We start from the raw sequence: 17,707 nt of genomic DNA on the forward strand, positions 1-17,707 counted from the left end.
TTGGGCGGGGTTCATTTAAAGCACTCAGACAATGTAATGCTGTGAAAATGCGCTGTACAAATAAAACTGAATTGAAACTGAACCGAATATTATCAACCAAGAAACTTAAGTTTAAAAGTCGATTAGCCCATTTTGTTCTACGTGCTGCAGTGATTACCAGACATTCGCTTTTTGCTGCTTCTTATTCTGCTGCCGATTCAAGATTTTTATTTGTCACATGCAGAGTTGTACAGTACAATGGCAGCGAAATGTTATCGTGACAAAACAGCTCTGTTACTGCACACAAACATATATAAACTGTAAGGGGAAAAAGTGAAATAAAATAGAGAATTAAAAAAAATGAACCTGCTGATTGAAAACAAAGGAGTCTCTTCACTGTGAAATTCATTTTGCCTATGAAGTCACTTCTTAAAATGCTAGCAGAACATAAGCTTGGGAAAACAACACGACCCATTGTGTTGAGGCTGAATTAATCTGAGCAAGTGAGACAGTTCCTGTTATACAGCCTGCAGTAACCGATTATTAGCCTGGATGTGTCCATAGAGGAAGAAGAACCACTCAGTTTCAATTGCTATTTGACCTTTACATCAACAAAACTTATTTACAAGTTCAAGGTAATTGATGATTTTGAAGAATGCTTGCCCTAACCCTAACCCAGTTTGGGTATCCACTATCTGGAACTTATGCCTGCAATTTCAATGTGTGAAGAAGGAAGATCAAACATGATGACAGACCAACACAAACTCAGAGAATCCCACCGAATAAGACCTCATGATAATCCACAAATGTCATGTTTCTACTGAAACAAAAAACGAACACTGAGGGTCCACCCGTTGGCTTTCGGCCTGAACCAATCAAAACACACGAGTTGGAGTCACATGGCTATGGAACAGTTGTCAGGGGGAAGCCATCGCCGTGGCAAGCGGCCTCATAGGTGATCGTGCAAGATGCCCAGTGGAATGCCTAAACGGCTCATTTAAGTCCTGCTAACCCGATTACACACTCATCTCCAGGACATGTAATGGCCTCTGTCGGCTGCAATCACCCAGGGAAAACCCCACCAGTTATTTGATGCAACAGAAAAAGGCTTTTTTTAATAATAATAATTTTAAAAAAAACAGGTGGAAATTTTTCTCCATTAACCTGTAATAAACGGAATGCCACTAATGAGCATAAACTTACATTAACCCTTTTTATGAGATTGGAAAAATATTCCCCTAGCAGAAAATAAACACATTTAGACAGAAACACTTCCAGATATTTTGCATAAACCCTTAATCCAAATAAGTGATTTATTTATCCAAATGTGTTTGTTTAATGAATAAAAACTACTATAATTCAAGGGTATTAGCTAAAGGATTTAAAACAATTAAGGAGTTAGTATCAGTGATAAGAATCCCTGCAAAACAAAGTATCGTATGTAGTTTTATAAGCACTGATGCCTGCCTTGATCACTGTATGAAATATTAACTACCACCGCAGAAGAATAAAAGTATTCACAAGGATTACATTTAGGGACCAAAATGAGTGCTTGTCTCCTGGGGTGAAAAGTCAGATGGACCTCACAACAACCAAAAGAAAAATGAAGAAATTAAAATTAAATAGAATGATAAAATCCCCAGCAGATTCTACACTCCATGCAGACACACTTACAGGTAAACACCTCTTCACACTATCGTCGTTCTGAGATGTAATTATCCTGGCTGAGGGAAAACCCAAGAGATGGGATATGGCAAATATTTGAATTTAATGATTCAACGCTCTTATTAATAAATGAGGACGCCATTAAAGTTTGAACGACCCGAGTGTCATCAGGCCCCATGGCCGGCTGCACAGCAAGGCTTTCATTGCCTCATTAAGTTTCAGGACAAGCAGGTGCATGGTGTCAGTTTTATGCTCTAGCCTGAGCAAATACCCAGTCAAACAATAAATAAGCAAGACTGGTGTATCCGCGGTTATTTTGCATTATGCTTAAGGATTCCTAATATTTTTGTTGTTATATCCCCAATGCAATCTGTCAACACGACAAACATCAACATTCCGTAAATGGATCTCACTCTACCGCCAAATGCCAAGCAGCAACTGGCAATTAAAATATCTATGGACCAAATTCAATGGCTTCCTTATAGAAACAGCAAAACACAGTGAAAACATGCAAACCACTCCCACCACAAGCGTACTGTAGCTACTCTAAACAAACTTGTACATGGAATCGGACCAAGAGAACGTGCCCTAATGAAACTGCGAAGCTACACAGTGCCTTTATGGTGCAAAACGTTAACTTCTGAATGCAGGCTACACGGAAGATGCCAGAGTTGAAAACCAGAGAGGAAAGACACGGGTGTGTTTGTTCGCCTACCTGTAGCGGACATGAAAGGACTGGTCCTCATCCCGCATGCTAATCAGAACACCACTTTCATCCATTCAGGTGCATAATACGTTGGAAAATCCTAGTGAAATTCCTAAGAATCAAAAATGGAAAAGGGGAGGAAAAAAAAGAGGGAGGAAAAAAAAAACACAACCCAGAGAACTCCAGCTGATGATCTTGTTTGGCTGTCGGATAAAGTTCAAGAAGAGCTTCAGTAGGTGGAGCCTAAAGACCTCAGGTCACCATGAAGTCTTCCCAAAAGCTGTACTGTTGAAGGAGAGGAGCATGGCTCCCAGAACAAAGAGCCAAAGTCTTCCCCTAAAACAGCTTTATTTTGTTTGTTTGTTTTTGTCCAGCTCGTCAGCAGCACTCTGCAAAGGGAACAGAAGATGCTGTATGTGAAGCCTCGCTCTCAAACGGCATCGCCATAGCAACACCCTCCCATGTACACAAGCACGGCAGCAGCTGACAGGTCTGTCAATCACAGGGAGGCTGCACAAGCCACAAAAGGTTCTACCGTAATGTAACCATGGGGATTTCAGCAAAGGCCCTATGAGAATGGGACAGACATTTCTGTTGTATTGGGAATCAAAGGTTTTTTGCAGCTAAGATGAGGAGGTGGAGATTTTGAAAAGCTGAAGCTGTGGGCCTTTTCTGCAGCTCTATTAATTATCAGCGACTGGTTGCCACAACCCACACTGGTTACGTAACGGCAGATGAGTAGCCTCTAAATAAAACAAGCAATGGAATGAATCAGCCAAAGAGGCAAAAAAAAGGAATCATTCAATGCATTTCCTTTATTTAGGATTCTATATGACAGACAAGTCAGAGTGACCCAGAGTGTGGATTCGGAAATGGAAGCAGAAAAGCGTGTCTGGAAGTTGTGCATGGCAGGATTTTCCATTCGTTCAGGGACACAAGTGTGTAGCAAAAGGTGTCGGACACCAGGCACTCATTTGGAACTCTCAGCGCCAGCAGGAACAGCAACAGCATGCCCACAATCAATAACAAAAGCCTCAATCAACTTTCTGCCTTTTGCCCATGCACTGGGATGCTTCCCAAACCTCCATAAACATGCCAAATGATGCAACATTCATATCAAAATTACCTGAATATATGAAATTTAAAAGCTAGTTTTAGCTCAGTTAACTATCGATCTTTTGCATGCATCCCAAAATGTGACTGAAAACACCAGAGAAGAAAATCAGATCTGTGCAAAGCAGAATTTGACAATTTCAAATGACATTGAAAAAGATTATTCGAGATTTTTGAGTCATCACTTTTCTAAATCAGCACTAATCGGTTTTAACCTGATCAAGGCACTCAGAGCTTATCCTCCATGAAATAGGTTACACCGTACAAATGAAAACATTAGTTTAGGCATGCAAATAGGCATACATTCTCCATGTGCTTTTAACTGAATTACCACATTGCAAACAAATACCTGAAACATATCTAAATATGATTTCGCGGACAATGACATTCTGCTCAGCACAGAACCGCAATGCTTCTTTTCAAAATTAAAAATTCTAAAATTAAATTCATTTACAGTTAAGATACCATAAACAATATACCGGATGAAATAAATGTAATGAGTTTAGTAAATGTATCGTGAAAAGATGACCTTCAGAGCTGCAGTACTTAAACCCAGGACGGGGTGCCAACCCATTGCAGGGCGCACGAACAAAAACAACTTTTCACAAAATCAAAGGACCAGAATTAAATACATTTTTCAGATCTAGAGAGTGCCACGAAAAACAAAACGGAGCTCTGCACGAAGAGTCACGATAACTTAGGACACTGGACAAAGAACGTCTTCTGAGGCTTGGTCTAGATCTATACTTTCTGGACCTGAACTTTCCACCTCTGATAGGAGTGTACAATTATTAAACATATTTGTATACAAAAAATAGCTCATTCCCTCCCACACACTGCTATAACGTTGGAAAATACATTATTACCCAGCGAACATATCTGAAAATGGTTGTTCCAAGTCATTATTCCCACGTAAAGTTTATACCCTATAATGCGGACCATGTGTGACTTTCCATAACTCCGTGCCAGTAGGGCGTGTGCTCGACGCAAAGCAACACTATGTAATTGGCCAAATATGACCGTTTAAACAGGCTAAACCATTCCCGCACAAAAGATCCCTTTCATAAGCGGCTTTCTTGGAATATACCCCTAAAGTCAATCATAAATGGCACTGCTGCAGCTAGTGGCTTTCGGGGCTCTACTTCAGGCGTATGACATGGTTTCTAAGCACGTTTTACAAGCAGACCGATGACGTCAGTGACTTTAAAGGACGGGAAAGTGGCTCATTTCGGTCACCGAATTACCTCTGCAATAACGTACGCGTTTTTAATTAGAATCACCACTTAGAAATTCGCTATGTTTAAGTCTGAGATGGCACGAAACAAGCTAAATTCAAAATTTTAATGGTCCAAAACGGTAAAAGGACAAAGTTATACACATTGTCTTGGTAAATCATATATAATAAGATCAGCAATATCATCCTCAAGACTGCAGCATTACAAATCGGACAATTAAGATACTTGACAGTTCAGGTGGTCAGGGTACCTCAGCACTGCAAAATCAAATGTGATCTAGGCAACCCGTCCAGAAATATACTATTACAATTTTGGATTTCGTTACTTAACTTGCTGTCTGGAGAAAAGGGTAGAAGAGACATTTTTAAATTTTTTATTATTACATTATATTTTGAAAATACTCGTTGTACATAAACATGTACTCGATAATTAGCCTTTTTAAAGTCAAGTGTACTTATCCAGCCGACTAATTTTTAATTCATAAGGCATCATCAAAGCAACAGAATGCAAACCAAAAACTAGTCAACTAATTAACCGCACTTTGCAATCAGTATTGTTGCACTAGTTAACAAACCAAACAAGCTGATTAGTATGCTTTTAAATCTGATTTTGTTCTGCATTTCAAAAACTTACTTTAAGCTTCGGGTATCCGCTTGCCGTTTTAGCTTCAGTATTATGTTTCCCTTCATACAAATAAAAGTAAAAAATACAAAGTAACTACAGCCGTTACACTACGGATTCCGCCATTAATTTACACAACTTTTTAGATTCGACCCACCAAACAATGGCAGCGCCTGCTGGCCAATCAGACGGCCTCGTTCAAAGGAAGCCCGCCTCAATGGTAGCGTCTGCTCTTCTCTGGCCAATCAGACGGTGATATTCAAAGGGCGCCCCGCCTCACAATAACAAGCCAATAGCCAATCCCATTTGAAGGCTTCGAGTTGAGTTTGTCCGTAGAGCTAAGGCGGATTTGTGCCACGCTGGTTGCTACTAGTTGCTCGCTACCGACTTTCGCCAATATGTTTTGTTAAAGGTGGCAATATGAAACGGGTTGTTTGAGATTGCACTACACACTGGAGGTGACGCGCATAATGAGCACCCTTCAAAATCTCAATCAGCCTGTTGAATCCACCCAACCGGTACAGCCGAGTAAGAGTGACACCAAGCTTTTACAACTTCAGAGGTGATTTGTCAATGTAATTTCTTAAATCCATCAGATCGTACCATAGGCTACATATAATGATTAGCCTTAAATGGAAAATAAAGACATTGATCTTTCGAGTCCTTCAGAATACAGGGTTGGCAACTTTGGAGTGAGACTTTCAATTCGAGACAAGTCTGCACACGCATTTACATGTATGTGCCAGTTACATTACCTTGTAAATAGTCTGTACGGTTTGCAATCTACCCCAACGCATTTGTTGTAGCTAATTTTAGGTTTGTAATGGAATTATAACAATTTCTTGCTTGAGCGTGAGAATGTGAAAGCGTGAGTGTCACGCCACATGCGCGAGAGTTGGCAAGCCTAAGAATAAATTAAATAAAATACAGTGATCCCTCCTGACACTGAAAGCTTCACGTTACCTTAGCAACAAAGCTCTTACTTGGTTTCATTGCTTCAGCCAGCTATCTTCAATCAGGCCAGACGTGCAGCGATAGCATTTGCATTATTAATGAAAGTTTAGTTATGTGATCCTGGCTTGATTCTGGTGTTGGGATCGAATTTTAACATTGCAGAACTTTGTATTATTTGTAGGATGTTCTGAAAAGCATGCGGACTGAGGTCTCCAGTCGATGTATGAAATACAAGTTGACTTGCATGAAGGATAATTTCACTAGTAAGTAAGTGAACCACATCCTTTGGGCTGACGGCTGTATGGGTTTTTAATTGCAGGCTATGTTTATTATGATGCTACACAGTCTAGTTGTTCACAAGCAACTATACAGGCCATTCATAATATAATGTACGTTTTTTTGAGAATAAGTATAAAGAGAGCAGTGTAATGGCTTTAAGACTTTCTGCATTATTTACAGGTTTAATTTCTTGCACAGAGTGAAGAACTTCTTAGCGTCCGCTATTTGGAAGACCCCGCATCCCCCCCTCCCACATCTCCAGAAGCATCGTGCATAGACGGCTGAATAATTAACTATGTTTTACATGTAAGCTTTGTTCCCACTTGTTGGCAACATACAAATTAGCCAGTTGAAAAAAAGGTGAGGAAAGAGCAGGAAGTGGCCGTAGGAGGTCCAGGTAGGAGATGTTAGAGGGGGCTGTGGCGAACGATAAGGCAAAGAGTAATGTGAAGGACAGGTCAGCTCCTGTATTCTGGGAGACGATCGTTCAGCAGAGCATATGATGATAGTATCCACTTCAATGATATAAAGGACAAAATTACGTTATGCCTTTTGCAGGATTTAACCTCGGAGCCAACCAGCCATTTCAAAGGTGAGATAGCACGTAACACTTTGTTCCGTTTCAGTGTTTATTTGTGTTCTGTATACATATTTTATATGTATATGTTATAGTCTATGCAAATATACATAGACTGCAAGTTTTAACTTTAAGAAATTAGTCTTTAGCTATTTATAAAATATATTACTCATAGTAGACAAATCTTGAATACAAAGATATTTTCTTTCACAAATAATATGTAAAAGGTTTCACTTCAATACTACTTTTTGTCCAATTCATTGTTTTTATTTAAGTATTTATAAAATGGGTGGAATTTCCAGTAAGTTTATGTTTTTTATTTTTGTTGATTTTTTATATTGGTAGGAAACCAAAATCCATCTCATGTTAATGACGATACTCAAGATGTCAGTTTCTTGGGCAATAAGAAACCTTACCCCAAAGGTGGGTCTGATACTGGTGTAACAGGCGGGTCACTGCACTGACTATGATGGACGGATTTCCGGTGCAGACATGCAATGAACCTGAAGATACTAGTGATGAAGACCAGGAAGACCTTCCGTATGATGGAGACCTTGGCATGTTGGACACCAGCCTTGTTGCCAACAATGAGAACTGTGCCCTTTCTGACAAGTCCCCAAGAGTGACCCATTTTGAATTCATTGCTCAAGCTTGCCACACAAATTCTGTATTAAAAGACCAGTACACTGTTGATGGCTTTGCTTCGAGGATGGTAAGTGGTAAGATTAATGAGATACGAAGCAGTTACACTAGAGAGGCCCACGTCACTGGCCACACCACCATGGATCTACAAATAAACAAAAGTTGCATTGAGACATTGGAGTACAAATCTCAAGATACAGGTACTGTAGCCAGGACTCACAACAGAGAACCTCCTTCATATGTCACGGACCTGCTGCTGAGACATCTTACTCAGGAGGAGCTGTTTAACTCCAGTAAGTACATCGAAGCAGAGACCATGCCTGAGGTCTCCTTCATTGACAGTGTTGAGGAGACAGTATTAACCAAGGTCCCCTGTTCCCCAAGACACAGTGAAGATCACAGTAGTGCTATGGAGAATAGTCTATGGATACACCGAGATGGTCAGCTGAATCGAGGATGTAAGCATCCAGTGCTAGAGAGTGTGGAGCTGGAGGAACTAGTGGATTCCCAGACAAGTAAGCATGTCTCAGGGAGTGATGAATCAGTAGCCCTGGAAGAGCAATCAGAAATTTGCTACAGATCCAGTAATTCAGAGCTAACAGATGATCATGAAGAAATCCCAAGGTTAAGTGGCTTCAGATCATGCAGCGAATTCAAATACGGACAAGGCCAAGTCCACTACCCCCTTCCCGACTTCTCCAAGGTGCCACCCAAAGTGAAAATCCCGAAGAGCATCAATCCTGCGAAGTCCGACAGTAAGTTTCCCAGTGACCCCAGATTCCAGGCCTCCCCAAGCATGCTCAGGAAATCCAGCAAAACGACCACAGTGGTCATCGGCAAGGTTCTTGAGGATTCTGTTCAGCCATCTGTTGAACTACCACACGAGTTTGATAACCAACTGAAAGATGGAAGCCAGCCTAAGACATCAGAGCTTGTGCAGCATTTACAGGTGAACTGATGTGATACATCTATCATGCAAATTGAATGTGATAAATAACTATACAGCAAATTTGTCAAATTTTTTATTTGCATAAAACTTCCAATATATAAAATATGAATTTATACTTAAGTGTCAGTGTCTAAACTATGTTATGGCTCTGTTTCAGGCTGAATATGATAAATTATTAACCAGATATGCAGAAGCAGAAAATCTCATTGATCAGTTGAGACTTGGTACTACAGTAAGTTTGAGTGTTTTTTCCATGAGATACACAGATATTTGCAGGATGAAGTACTGGTGTGAACTGCAGTGACTATGGGACGGCATGTCATGCAATGGAAGCTCACATTACTCTTGTGTCCCTCAACATGGCCAGGGACCAGCATTGTTAGACTCTACATTCCCACCGGAATACATGGGTTTGCCTGAGATGGAGACTGCTGGAAAGACCACCAACCACACAGACTCAAAACAAATCCAGCCTCTCCCTACAGGCAAGAATTAGAGTATTGCATTCAACAGCTTCTAGTGCAAAAAGAAACCTTGCATTCATCATCCAACTCCTCACCCTGGTCATGGGGCCGGGGGGGTGGAACCTCTCAGCATAGGGAACAAGGAGGGGACACACACATGGATGGGGCACCAGTCAGACACAAATATATGTGCAAATTACATACTGTGTGCAAATTAGAGACTACAGTCAGTCTAAATGCATATCTTTGGACGGTGGGAGAAAACAGTGAGAGAATATACAACACCCACACAGATTGTGGGACTCAAACCCTAAACCAGGGGTGGCCAATCTTATCCGCAAAGGGCCGGTGTGTATACGGGTTTTCATTGCAACTCCCTAATTAGATTACTAATTAGAGGACTGATTGGCTGAAGAGACCTACAGGTTATCCCAAAAACCTGCATACACACCGGCCCTTTGCAGATAAGATTGCCCACCCCTGCCCTAAACCTTGGGGTGTTAGGTATTAATACTACTCACCAGGTACGTATACAGAGGTGGGCCCAAGCTGGCACTAGCTTAAATCTGATTGGCCCATGGAATGCCCCCTTTCTATCAGTCACCAATTAAAAACATATCATTGGCTAATGATGAGGTTGCCCCCTCTGAAAGAATCATGGCCCCTCTTATATCCCCCACCTTAAAAAATACTAGAGTTGCCCCTGCTATCCACTGAGCCACAATGCCACCCCACCTTCTGGCACTTGGAGTACACTATTCATTTACTTATTGTATTAATACTCTGTAGGGCATCCTCAGCACTTGGATGACCTTCAAGAATTGGACAGCCGTGTGACGGCAACAGATAAACAACCCAGTGAAGGAGAAAGAATGACTAATGAACTAAAAGAAATAATTAGCCAATTCATGAAAAAGGTAACAACCAACCCCACGTTGACAATTTCAGAGTAAATATTCCTTATTTGCTCTGAAGTTAAATAACATTCTCCCATTTTGCCTGTTCTTTAAAGGTAGAAGAATTTAAAATTTGTCTCACCAGTTTGCCCACAGGCATTTCAGAACAGCAGATGGTAACTATTTCCGTAACTGAGATATTTCACATTCTAGAAATTGAATTACAGTATTGTAAAAAACATTCAGGTTAATAAGTGCACAGTAATTTTTATGATAAATTCATTTTCTTAAAAGCTCTGTATAATAGTTTAATTGGACTGTTCCCTTTGTTCAGATCTTTAAGAGTCTGATGGACGCCCAGGATCAGTTAGAGAGACATTATATTGGCAAGAAAGAAGAACATAGAGCACTGCAGATGCAAAATTACATGGGCGTGGCGATAAATGCTGGGGAATTCGATCCTGAGAGGTATCAGCTGTCGTTTCATGACGGTTCTGCTTGTTTGACATTGCTTTTTTTTAGGCAAAAATCTGCCTTGTTTTGTTGGGGACATAAAGAAATAACACAAAAAACCAAGCTGTATACCATGGCGTCCTGTATTCCTTTGTAAAGAAGGAAGAGTCAAAGATGAACTGTTTCCTCTTCTCTCAAAAAGGCAGGTGGAAGGAGAGATGTTCAGGACAGGCATGTTCCTGGAGGACATAAAAGAGCTTATAGACAATAACATCTGCAGTCAATTCTCCCCGCCTACGTCATCTTCAAGCCCCGCACAGTTGCTGCATGACAGCACCGTCCCCTTATTCCCAGCAGTACTACAAGAGGTACAGTAACTATAGGGGTGCGGTTTGCTTCGATATATTTACGAGCTGAGCATGCCTGTAATCGGAGACATGGGACGTTCCATCAGGTCGTAGCAGTCTGGCAGACATGTGGCTCTTGAAGACACTAGGCAGGGCCAAATACAAACATCGTCCCAATAAGAAAGTCTTGATGTGACAGCAATTTCTACGCAATGTCACTTTTCAGGGCCAAAATCCCAGACTCTCCATCAACAGTGCAGTTGTCATGGACAAGGTGGGTGAGGCAGGTGTTGAGACCTGCAGCAGTCCTACTCTACCAGCATCTGGTTCTGTGCTACAGAGCCTTCAGTACTCGGGGTACGTCCATAAAACAGTACACAAGTGGATAAGTGCTTTTCTAAAGGCTCTCTAATTGTTTTATAAGTACACTTAGTCTTTTACTGGCTTATCTGATTGCATATCTGCCATCTGATATAAATAAGGCCATGAAAGAACAGTCGCTGCCATTCTGGACGACACTGCTATGAAGCCTTTGATCATCATAAAGAAAAATGATTAGTGACTGGAGAAGGTTAGCGTGCAGGGGTATCGTGTTCTCCGACTAGGCTCTGTTTACAGAGGAGGGAGGCTGCTAGTGAATGGTGAAAGTGGAGAGCATGACAGCACTCAGTCTACAAGGGAGTGATTGAGTTTCAAGGTCACCAACCTTCCATCTAGTGGGAACTGTGCAGCAAACTCTGCTCGTGTCCCCTAAGGAATTCAGACGCATCTCCAGAGAAGCACGAGTCTCCTACCTGTAAGGTGGAAGAGAGACTTTCTAAAGGCCTTTTCCAGTCTGGGAGCTTGCATCTGTCGCCAACTACTGTACCACAGGGGAAGCGGAGGAAACCGGAGAGGTTAGCAAAGTGTTTGCCATTAACCTGAGAGCCACTTTTCTGTGTATATCATATACTTAGCCAGTGGTTAATTAAAGATACTGAGCGGAGTTTGCATAATCAGTATCAAGAGGGAATCAAGTGGATGCATTTTTTTCTGCTGTGCTTTAAGAATTTTAATAGGGGCATTAAAGTCACGCATAGAAATATATGATTCGGTTTGCATGATGTGTGTTTCTGCAAATTTTAGTCAGCAGAGTTCCCTGAAGACTAGGGATCCATTGTCTTTGGATTGTCTGGAGAATGCACCCAGGTTTTTCCACTTAAAGGCTGGGGGATTCTCACACAAACCTCGGTCTTCCTTGCAGGTACAAAGAAACACTAAAAATGCAACAATCAGAACAATATCACGCTCATAACAGGGTTTAGTTTCAAGGAAGAATCACCTTCTTGTAGCTTTCCTATCAGCCTGACAGACATGCAATTGTCTTTTTTGCCAAAACAGAGCACAGCGACTCCTGAGACAGATAGTGGAATCGGAGGATTGGGCACAAGTTGTCCAGCTGTGGAGCTTTTCCACTCATCTCCGTGGACGGAGAAGTAGGTTAGCAGGAAAATACCTGCCAGAACACGCAGAGCCACCATCCATCATCACTCTTATCCACTGGTATCTGTGTTGCCTTTTTGCGGCACGGGGACTCGCGGTTTGCACGAGCATTCATTTCTGGACACGTGCCTATTCAAAAAAATGTTTCCCTCTTCGATGAGCAAAATTAAAAACCCATGCAATTTGTGTTATGTCAACTCACACCACATAATTTAAATGAAATAAAGTACCAGTCAAAAATCTGGACACCCCTGCTTTTAATGTATTTCTCTCTATTTTAGCTATGCTATTCACCTTATAGTAAAATGCCTCGAGATTATAAAGTAATATGTATCAAATACTGCAATGACAATTGTTCAACATCCTAACATTTTTGCAATATTCCTCAAAATACACATTAGGTGATTTTTCTTTCGCTTCAGTGACAGGATTGCAGATTCTTGCCGTTCTTTCAACCGGCTTCCAGATGTAGCCGCCTGGAATGTACTTCTGGCCATGTAGTTCTGGCCACGAGTTGGCTACCTTGCTCTTACTCTTCAGTCTAACTCATCGCAAAGCAGCTCCATACAGTTCAGGTCAGGGGATTGCAGGAGGGGGGGGGGGGGGGTGCAGGTCATCTGTCTCAGCCCTCCATCTCTTTCCTTGTTCACAAGATAGTACATAGTACTGCATAACCTGGCATTGTGTTTAAGGTCGTTATCTTGTTGAAAAATACATTATTTTCAGCAAGTGTGTCCAGACGTTTGACTGGTACTATATACTTCAGTATATATAATGCTTTTTTAAAATTGCATATTTTAAACTTGCAATCCACTGAACTTACCTGATATCTGCAGATCGCTTATCCACCATGTATATACCTGTTAATGCCTAGATCTGAAGGGCACCCAGCTCCCTGTGCCATGACTGATTCAGACAGCAAGGGCTCCTGGTCCAATGTACAGAGATCCAGGGACCGAACTGCGCAGCCCAAACAGCCAGGGCAGGCGCAGCCCAAACAGCCAGGGCAGGCGCAGCCCAAACAGCCAGGGCAGGCTTCTGACAGCACTGCCAGGGAGAACTGCGCATTGCTGACCGGTGAGAGCAACACATGTAGCTGCAAAAACACTTTAATGGGCCTGTTTACTCCCAACAGGTAGCAGTAATTGATTAAAAAATTGATTGATGAAATTTCATCTATTAGCTAGATACAGAGCTCCCAGAAAGTCTCGGGACATTTGCTTAATTCAGTAAAAATATTGCAAATTTATTGGTTTTATAACAAAAATTACTTCATGACTTCATTCATTTACAAAAATATATATCAAATTACAAACAACCAACGGTTTTAAGTAAAACAATCATTTCAAATAATAAATAATTAACTGAAACCCAACTTATAAAAGAGCTATTCTGAGTTAAAAAGTCCATTGACAAGCTGTCATAGGGGGCCAGTAAGGAAGTCCATGAGAGACTACCCTTATAATTTAGGAGAGAGACTTAGGGGTCCATAGGGGGGCAGTAAGGGGGTCCATGAGAGACTACCCTTATAATTTAGGAGAGAGACTTAGGGGTCCATAGGGGGCCAGTAAGGGGGTCCATGAGAGACTACCCTTATAATTTAGGAGAGAGACTTAGGGGTCCATAGGGGGGCAGTAAGGGGGTCCATGAGAGACTACCCTTATAATTTAGGAGAGAGACTTAGGGGTCCATAGGGGGCCAGTAAGGGGGTCCATGAGAGACTACCCTTATAATTTAGGAGAGAGACTTAGGGGTCCATAGGGGGGCAGTAAGGGGGTCCATGAGAGACTACCCTTATAATTTAGGAGAGAGACTTAGGGGTCCATAGGGGGGCAGTAAGGGGGTCCATGAGAGACTAGCCTTATAATTTAGGAGAGAGACTTAGGGGTCCATAGGGGGGCAGTAAGGGGGTCCATGAGAGACTAGCCTTATAATTTAGGAGAGAGACTTAGGGGTCCATAGGGGGGCAGTAAGGGGGTCCATGAGAGACTAGCCTTATAATTTAGGAGAGAGACTTAGGGGTCCATAGGGGGCCAGTAAGGGGGTCCATGAGAGACTACCCTTATAATTTAGGAGAGAGACTTAGGGGTCCATAGGGGGGCAGTAAGGGGGTCCATGAGAGACTAGCCTTATAATTTAGGAGAGAGACTTAGGGGTCCATAGGGGGGCAGTAAGGGGGTCCATGAGAGACTACCCTTATAATTTAGGAGAGAGACTTAGGGGTCCATAGGGGGCCAGTAAGGGGGTCCATGAGAGACTACCCTTATAATTTAGGAGAGAGACTTAGGGGTCCATAGGGGGCCAGTAAGGGGGTCCATGAGAGACTACCCTTATAATTTAGGAGAGAGACTTAGGGGTCCATAGGGGGCCAGTAAGGGGGTCCATGAGAGACTACCCTTATAATTTAGGAAAGTCATGTTGGAAGACTGCATTCATGATGAAATAATTGGTGTTTTTTGTGTGAATTCGGCAGCAGAGTGGACAGCTGAGGACTCTCACGCTCATGCCCAGGAGGCCCATGTGGGGAATGTGGCCAAGGTCCGCACACGGTCCAGGGATAGGACGACAGCTGAGACTCTCTCCCACACCTGCTCCTGTCACAGGTGGGGCTTCCGCTCACAGGACACCTAACGAACCCACATCTTACACTCCTGTTCCTCACCACACCAGGCGGCCTCGCTAACCTTGAAATCCGGTCTCTGGTTTAACTTCATTCTCATAATGTCACTTTTGGATTCAACCCATGATTTTTTATCAGCACCAGTACCAGCCGAGAAAACGCTGACGTTAGTGTCTACGCTGCGGCCGACAGCGATTTGATCCTAGCTCTGCAGTGCGAGGTGGGCAGTCTGAAGCGGGACTTGGAGCAGAGCCTGTTGTGTCTGCCTTACATTGCTAAAAGGATGGACTACCTGGCCATGAGGTTCACGCAGGATGCAGGGCGGAAGAGGAAACCTACAGCTCACCACAAAACCAGCCCCACCGGGTAACAAGCTCTGCAGCTACCAACAAACACTATCCAACCGTAGCATTGAGAGTAAATCTCATTTAAAATGTTACGCTTGTGTTTCTACTCACTGTTTCCTTGTTTGCTTTTACCCCCCCTTTAATCGCTTCCTACCTGCACGACACAGACATGAAGCTCTGATGAAGACCAGCACAAACCCACTCCTGGAGGAGAATGGAAGCTCCTCAGATATGGATCCAAGAAGTAAGTGGCTACATTTGGATACAGAAATGAGGGAATTCCTTGATCAGGCTAAGTGTTACATAGATCAAATTATTGCAGATCCTATTTTGAAAAATTACATTCTGGATTCTAAAGTTTGTGCAGGCCTACTATTAAAAAGTAAAAAATATATATTTTTTAAAGTATTGATATAAATATATTAATATAAAAATTTTAAATGCTATGTTGGATTTAGAGTTTGTAAAGATGAAGATGACTATTCCATTCAGGTGCTAACCTATATTAACCTGGTAAATAATGGATTCATAATCAGTGTAATGTAGATCTTTTCACGGCCTACTATGGGGTTAAAGCAGTGCTCTCAATCCAGTCCTCTGGGACCCACAGCGGTCCATGTTTTGCTGCCTCCCAGCCCCCACCACACAGTCCACATTTTTGCTCCCTCCACATGAACTGTCCTGGTGGTCTGCGAGGACCCGTTGGAGAAACACTGGGTTTAGCAAACCGTCGGAATGTCAACATTTTCCTGTTTTTCTGTAGCGAGATGGAGCTCCACCCTCTCCAAAGAGAGGCATTATTATATAAGCCCCCATCCTGCAACACAACCTATCAGTCCAGCATCTGACAAAAACTGGCGAGCATCCTGTAGTTTACCTGCTAGGTAAGTAGTTATATTCAAGATTCAAGATTCAAAGAACTTTTTTAATCCCAGAGGGAAATTGCTTTGTCCTGGTTATACAGTTGCTCTAATTAACTAATTAATAATAAATTAATTTAAAAATTAAATTATAAGTACGTTCTATTATATATATATATATATATATATATATATATATATATATAAAATAAACATTTAAAAAGAATATAACAATAAGTAAAAGTAAAATATAATAAAATTAGATATAACACACAATTAAGTTACATAATAATGCACAAGACAAAATGGCTTATGCCTTAATGTTATATGCCTATGTAATGAAAAATGTCTCTAGCTTTGCAGACATGGGGCAGATGCCTATGACTGGATGGAGACTCCCTGGTAGCCAATCAGATTCCGCCCTTCTGCCTCACCATCCAACCTTTCTGAGGTCAGGACGTTCCCCTCACTCCACCCGCAGGGTCAGGAGTCACCACAAGTACAAAAGGGAGGTGAGGACAGTTAATTCCTCAGGGCTTGTGGCAAACCCAACCCTCAGGGGCTGACGGGCGTGTTGGTTTCTGTATCCAGACATTACGGTTATAGTCTGAACAGCAAGTCAGGTCACGTTTTAGGAAAATGCTCATTGACAGACACACTTTCAGCATGGCGAGAGCAGGAATAAGATACCAGATCACTGGGTTAAAAAGGGGTGGAAGTTTCTGGAAACTTTCCATTCCATGGGAAGTTAAGCTAGGGAATTTTGGAAACACATGGGAATTAACAGGAAAATTCTCACAATTTTGCAATGCTATCACTGATACGAGTTTTATCACATAAAGAAGAGCTTCATGCATAGAATTATACAATCATACTCATTCCCCACCCACCAGGAGGAAAACATCAGCCGAACGTTGGATCGGGCTATTGAGGCGGCGTGGACCATGAAGCTGACGACAGACCAGATGGCCCTGAGACTGTCAGCTGACCTGGCAAAAGCAGAGCTGTACAGGAAGCTGCATGCTGTCAGCCCACAAGCTGGAAGATTCAACTCCAAAGGCCAGACGGCACCTTGACACTGCAAATGCTCCACAAATGCTTAATATTTAATCTTTCAAAAGGCATTGTTCAATACTCAGGGAAAATAAACTTCTCTTTAACAGAATGTTATTCCTGTTTACAGCCAACGGTTATTTTTCGTAATACACCCACATTTATCTGTTAGCATTCCATCCTAGCCATTATGGCCACTTCTGGTAACAAACACAAGATGGCACACTAGCACTACTCACTAACCTGACTCCACAATCTCACTTGCAAACCCAGCTGCTCGCTCTATTATATCCATTGTGAAAGTAGGCCAGCCTTCCCCAACATTACACCAGTTCCTCTGAGAACGGGTCGCCCCCAGTGTTCATCCGACACCAATGGCCATCCATCACGGCCCATCACAGACAATCGGTTGCAAACAAGTGATGCTTACTGGGTTTCTGCCGAACACCCCGGCTTTCTTTTCGT

The 17,707-nt window shown here is 42.1% G+C and overlaps 2 protein-coding genes across 3 annotated transcripts in view; one reads left to right on the forward strand and one right to left on the reverse strand.

The window, feature by feature from the left end:
- Positions 1-5,496, reverse strand: part of LOC111841045 (G-protein-signaling modulator 2-like) — a 14,225-nt gene extending 8,729 nt beyond the window's left edge. Inside the window, exons 1-2 of one of the 2 annotated variants that reach the window (XM_023806513.2) lie at positions 5,332-5,489; positions 2,360-2,739 (exon numbers count right to left, since the gene is read on the reverse strand). In XM_023806513.2, the coding sequence (XP_023662281.1) occupies positions 2,360-2,424 (65 nt within the window). In that variant the 5' untranslated portion in view covers positions 2,425-2,739; positions 5,332-5,489. Of the gene's footprint in view, positions 1-2,359; positions 2,740-5,331 lie in introns of both variants that reach the window. The other variant, XM_023806514.2, reaches the window with a different exon arrangement.
- LOC111841049 (uncharacterized) lies at positions 2,766-17,276 on the forward strand. Its single transcript, XM_023806522.2, has 22 exons — positions 2,766-2,840; positions 6,455-6,536; positions 6,733-6,858; positions 7,111-7,144; positions 7,475-8,720; positions 8,878-8,952; positions 9,088-9,205; positions 9,974-10,101; positions 10,197-10,256; positions 10,415-10,548; positions 10,736-10,901; positions 11,107-11,237; positions 11,636-11,776; positions 12,006-12,123; positions 12,261-12,355; positions 13,237-13,439; positions 14,839-14,965; positions 15,121-15,348; positions 15,497-15,573; positions 16,093-16,213; positions 16,545-16,701; positions 17,083-17,276. Exons 5-22 carry the CDS (start codon positions 7,599-7,601, stop codon positions 17,263-17,265), a joined length of 3,384 nt encoding a protein of 1,127 aa, XP_023662290.2. The 5' UTR covers positions 2,766-2,840; positions 6,455-6,536; positions 6,733-6,858; positions 7,111-7,144; positions 7,475-7,598; the 3' UTR covers positions 17,266-17,276.
- Positions 17,277-17,707: the final 431 nt, after the last annotated feature.

Source organism: Paramormyrops kingsleyae, chromosome 21 (assembly GCF_048594095.1).
Source record: "Paramormyrops kingsleyae isolate MSU_618 chromosome 21, PKINGS_0.4, whole genome shotgun sequence".
Taxonomy (NCBI): domain Eukaryota; kingdom Metazoa; phylum Chordata; class Actinopteri; order Osteoglossiformes; family Mormyridae; genus Paramormyrops; species Paramormyrops kingsleyae.

Excerpts from the sequence above, each read along its gene's own strand:
- LOC111841049 (XM_023806522.2), top strand. The coding sequence starts at position 7,599 with ATGGACGGATTTCCGGTGCAGACATGCAATGAACCTGAAGATACTAGT. Across the intron at positions 10,102-10,196 it reads TTAGCCAATTCATGAAAAAG|GTAGAAGAATTTAAAATTTG; the intron begins GTAACAACCAAC and ends TGTTCTTTAAAG. Across the intron at positions 12,356-13,236 it reads TCATCTCCGTGGACGGAGAA|ATCTGAAGGGCACCCAGCTC; the intron begins GTAGGTTAGCAG and ends GTTAATGCCTAG.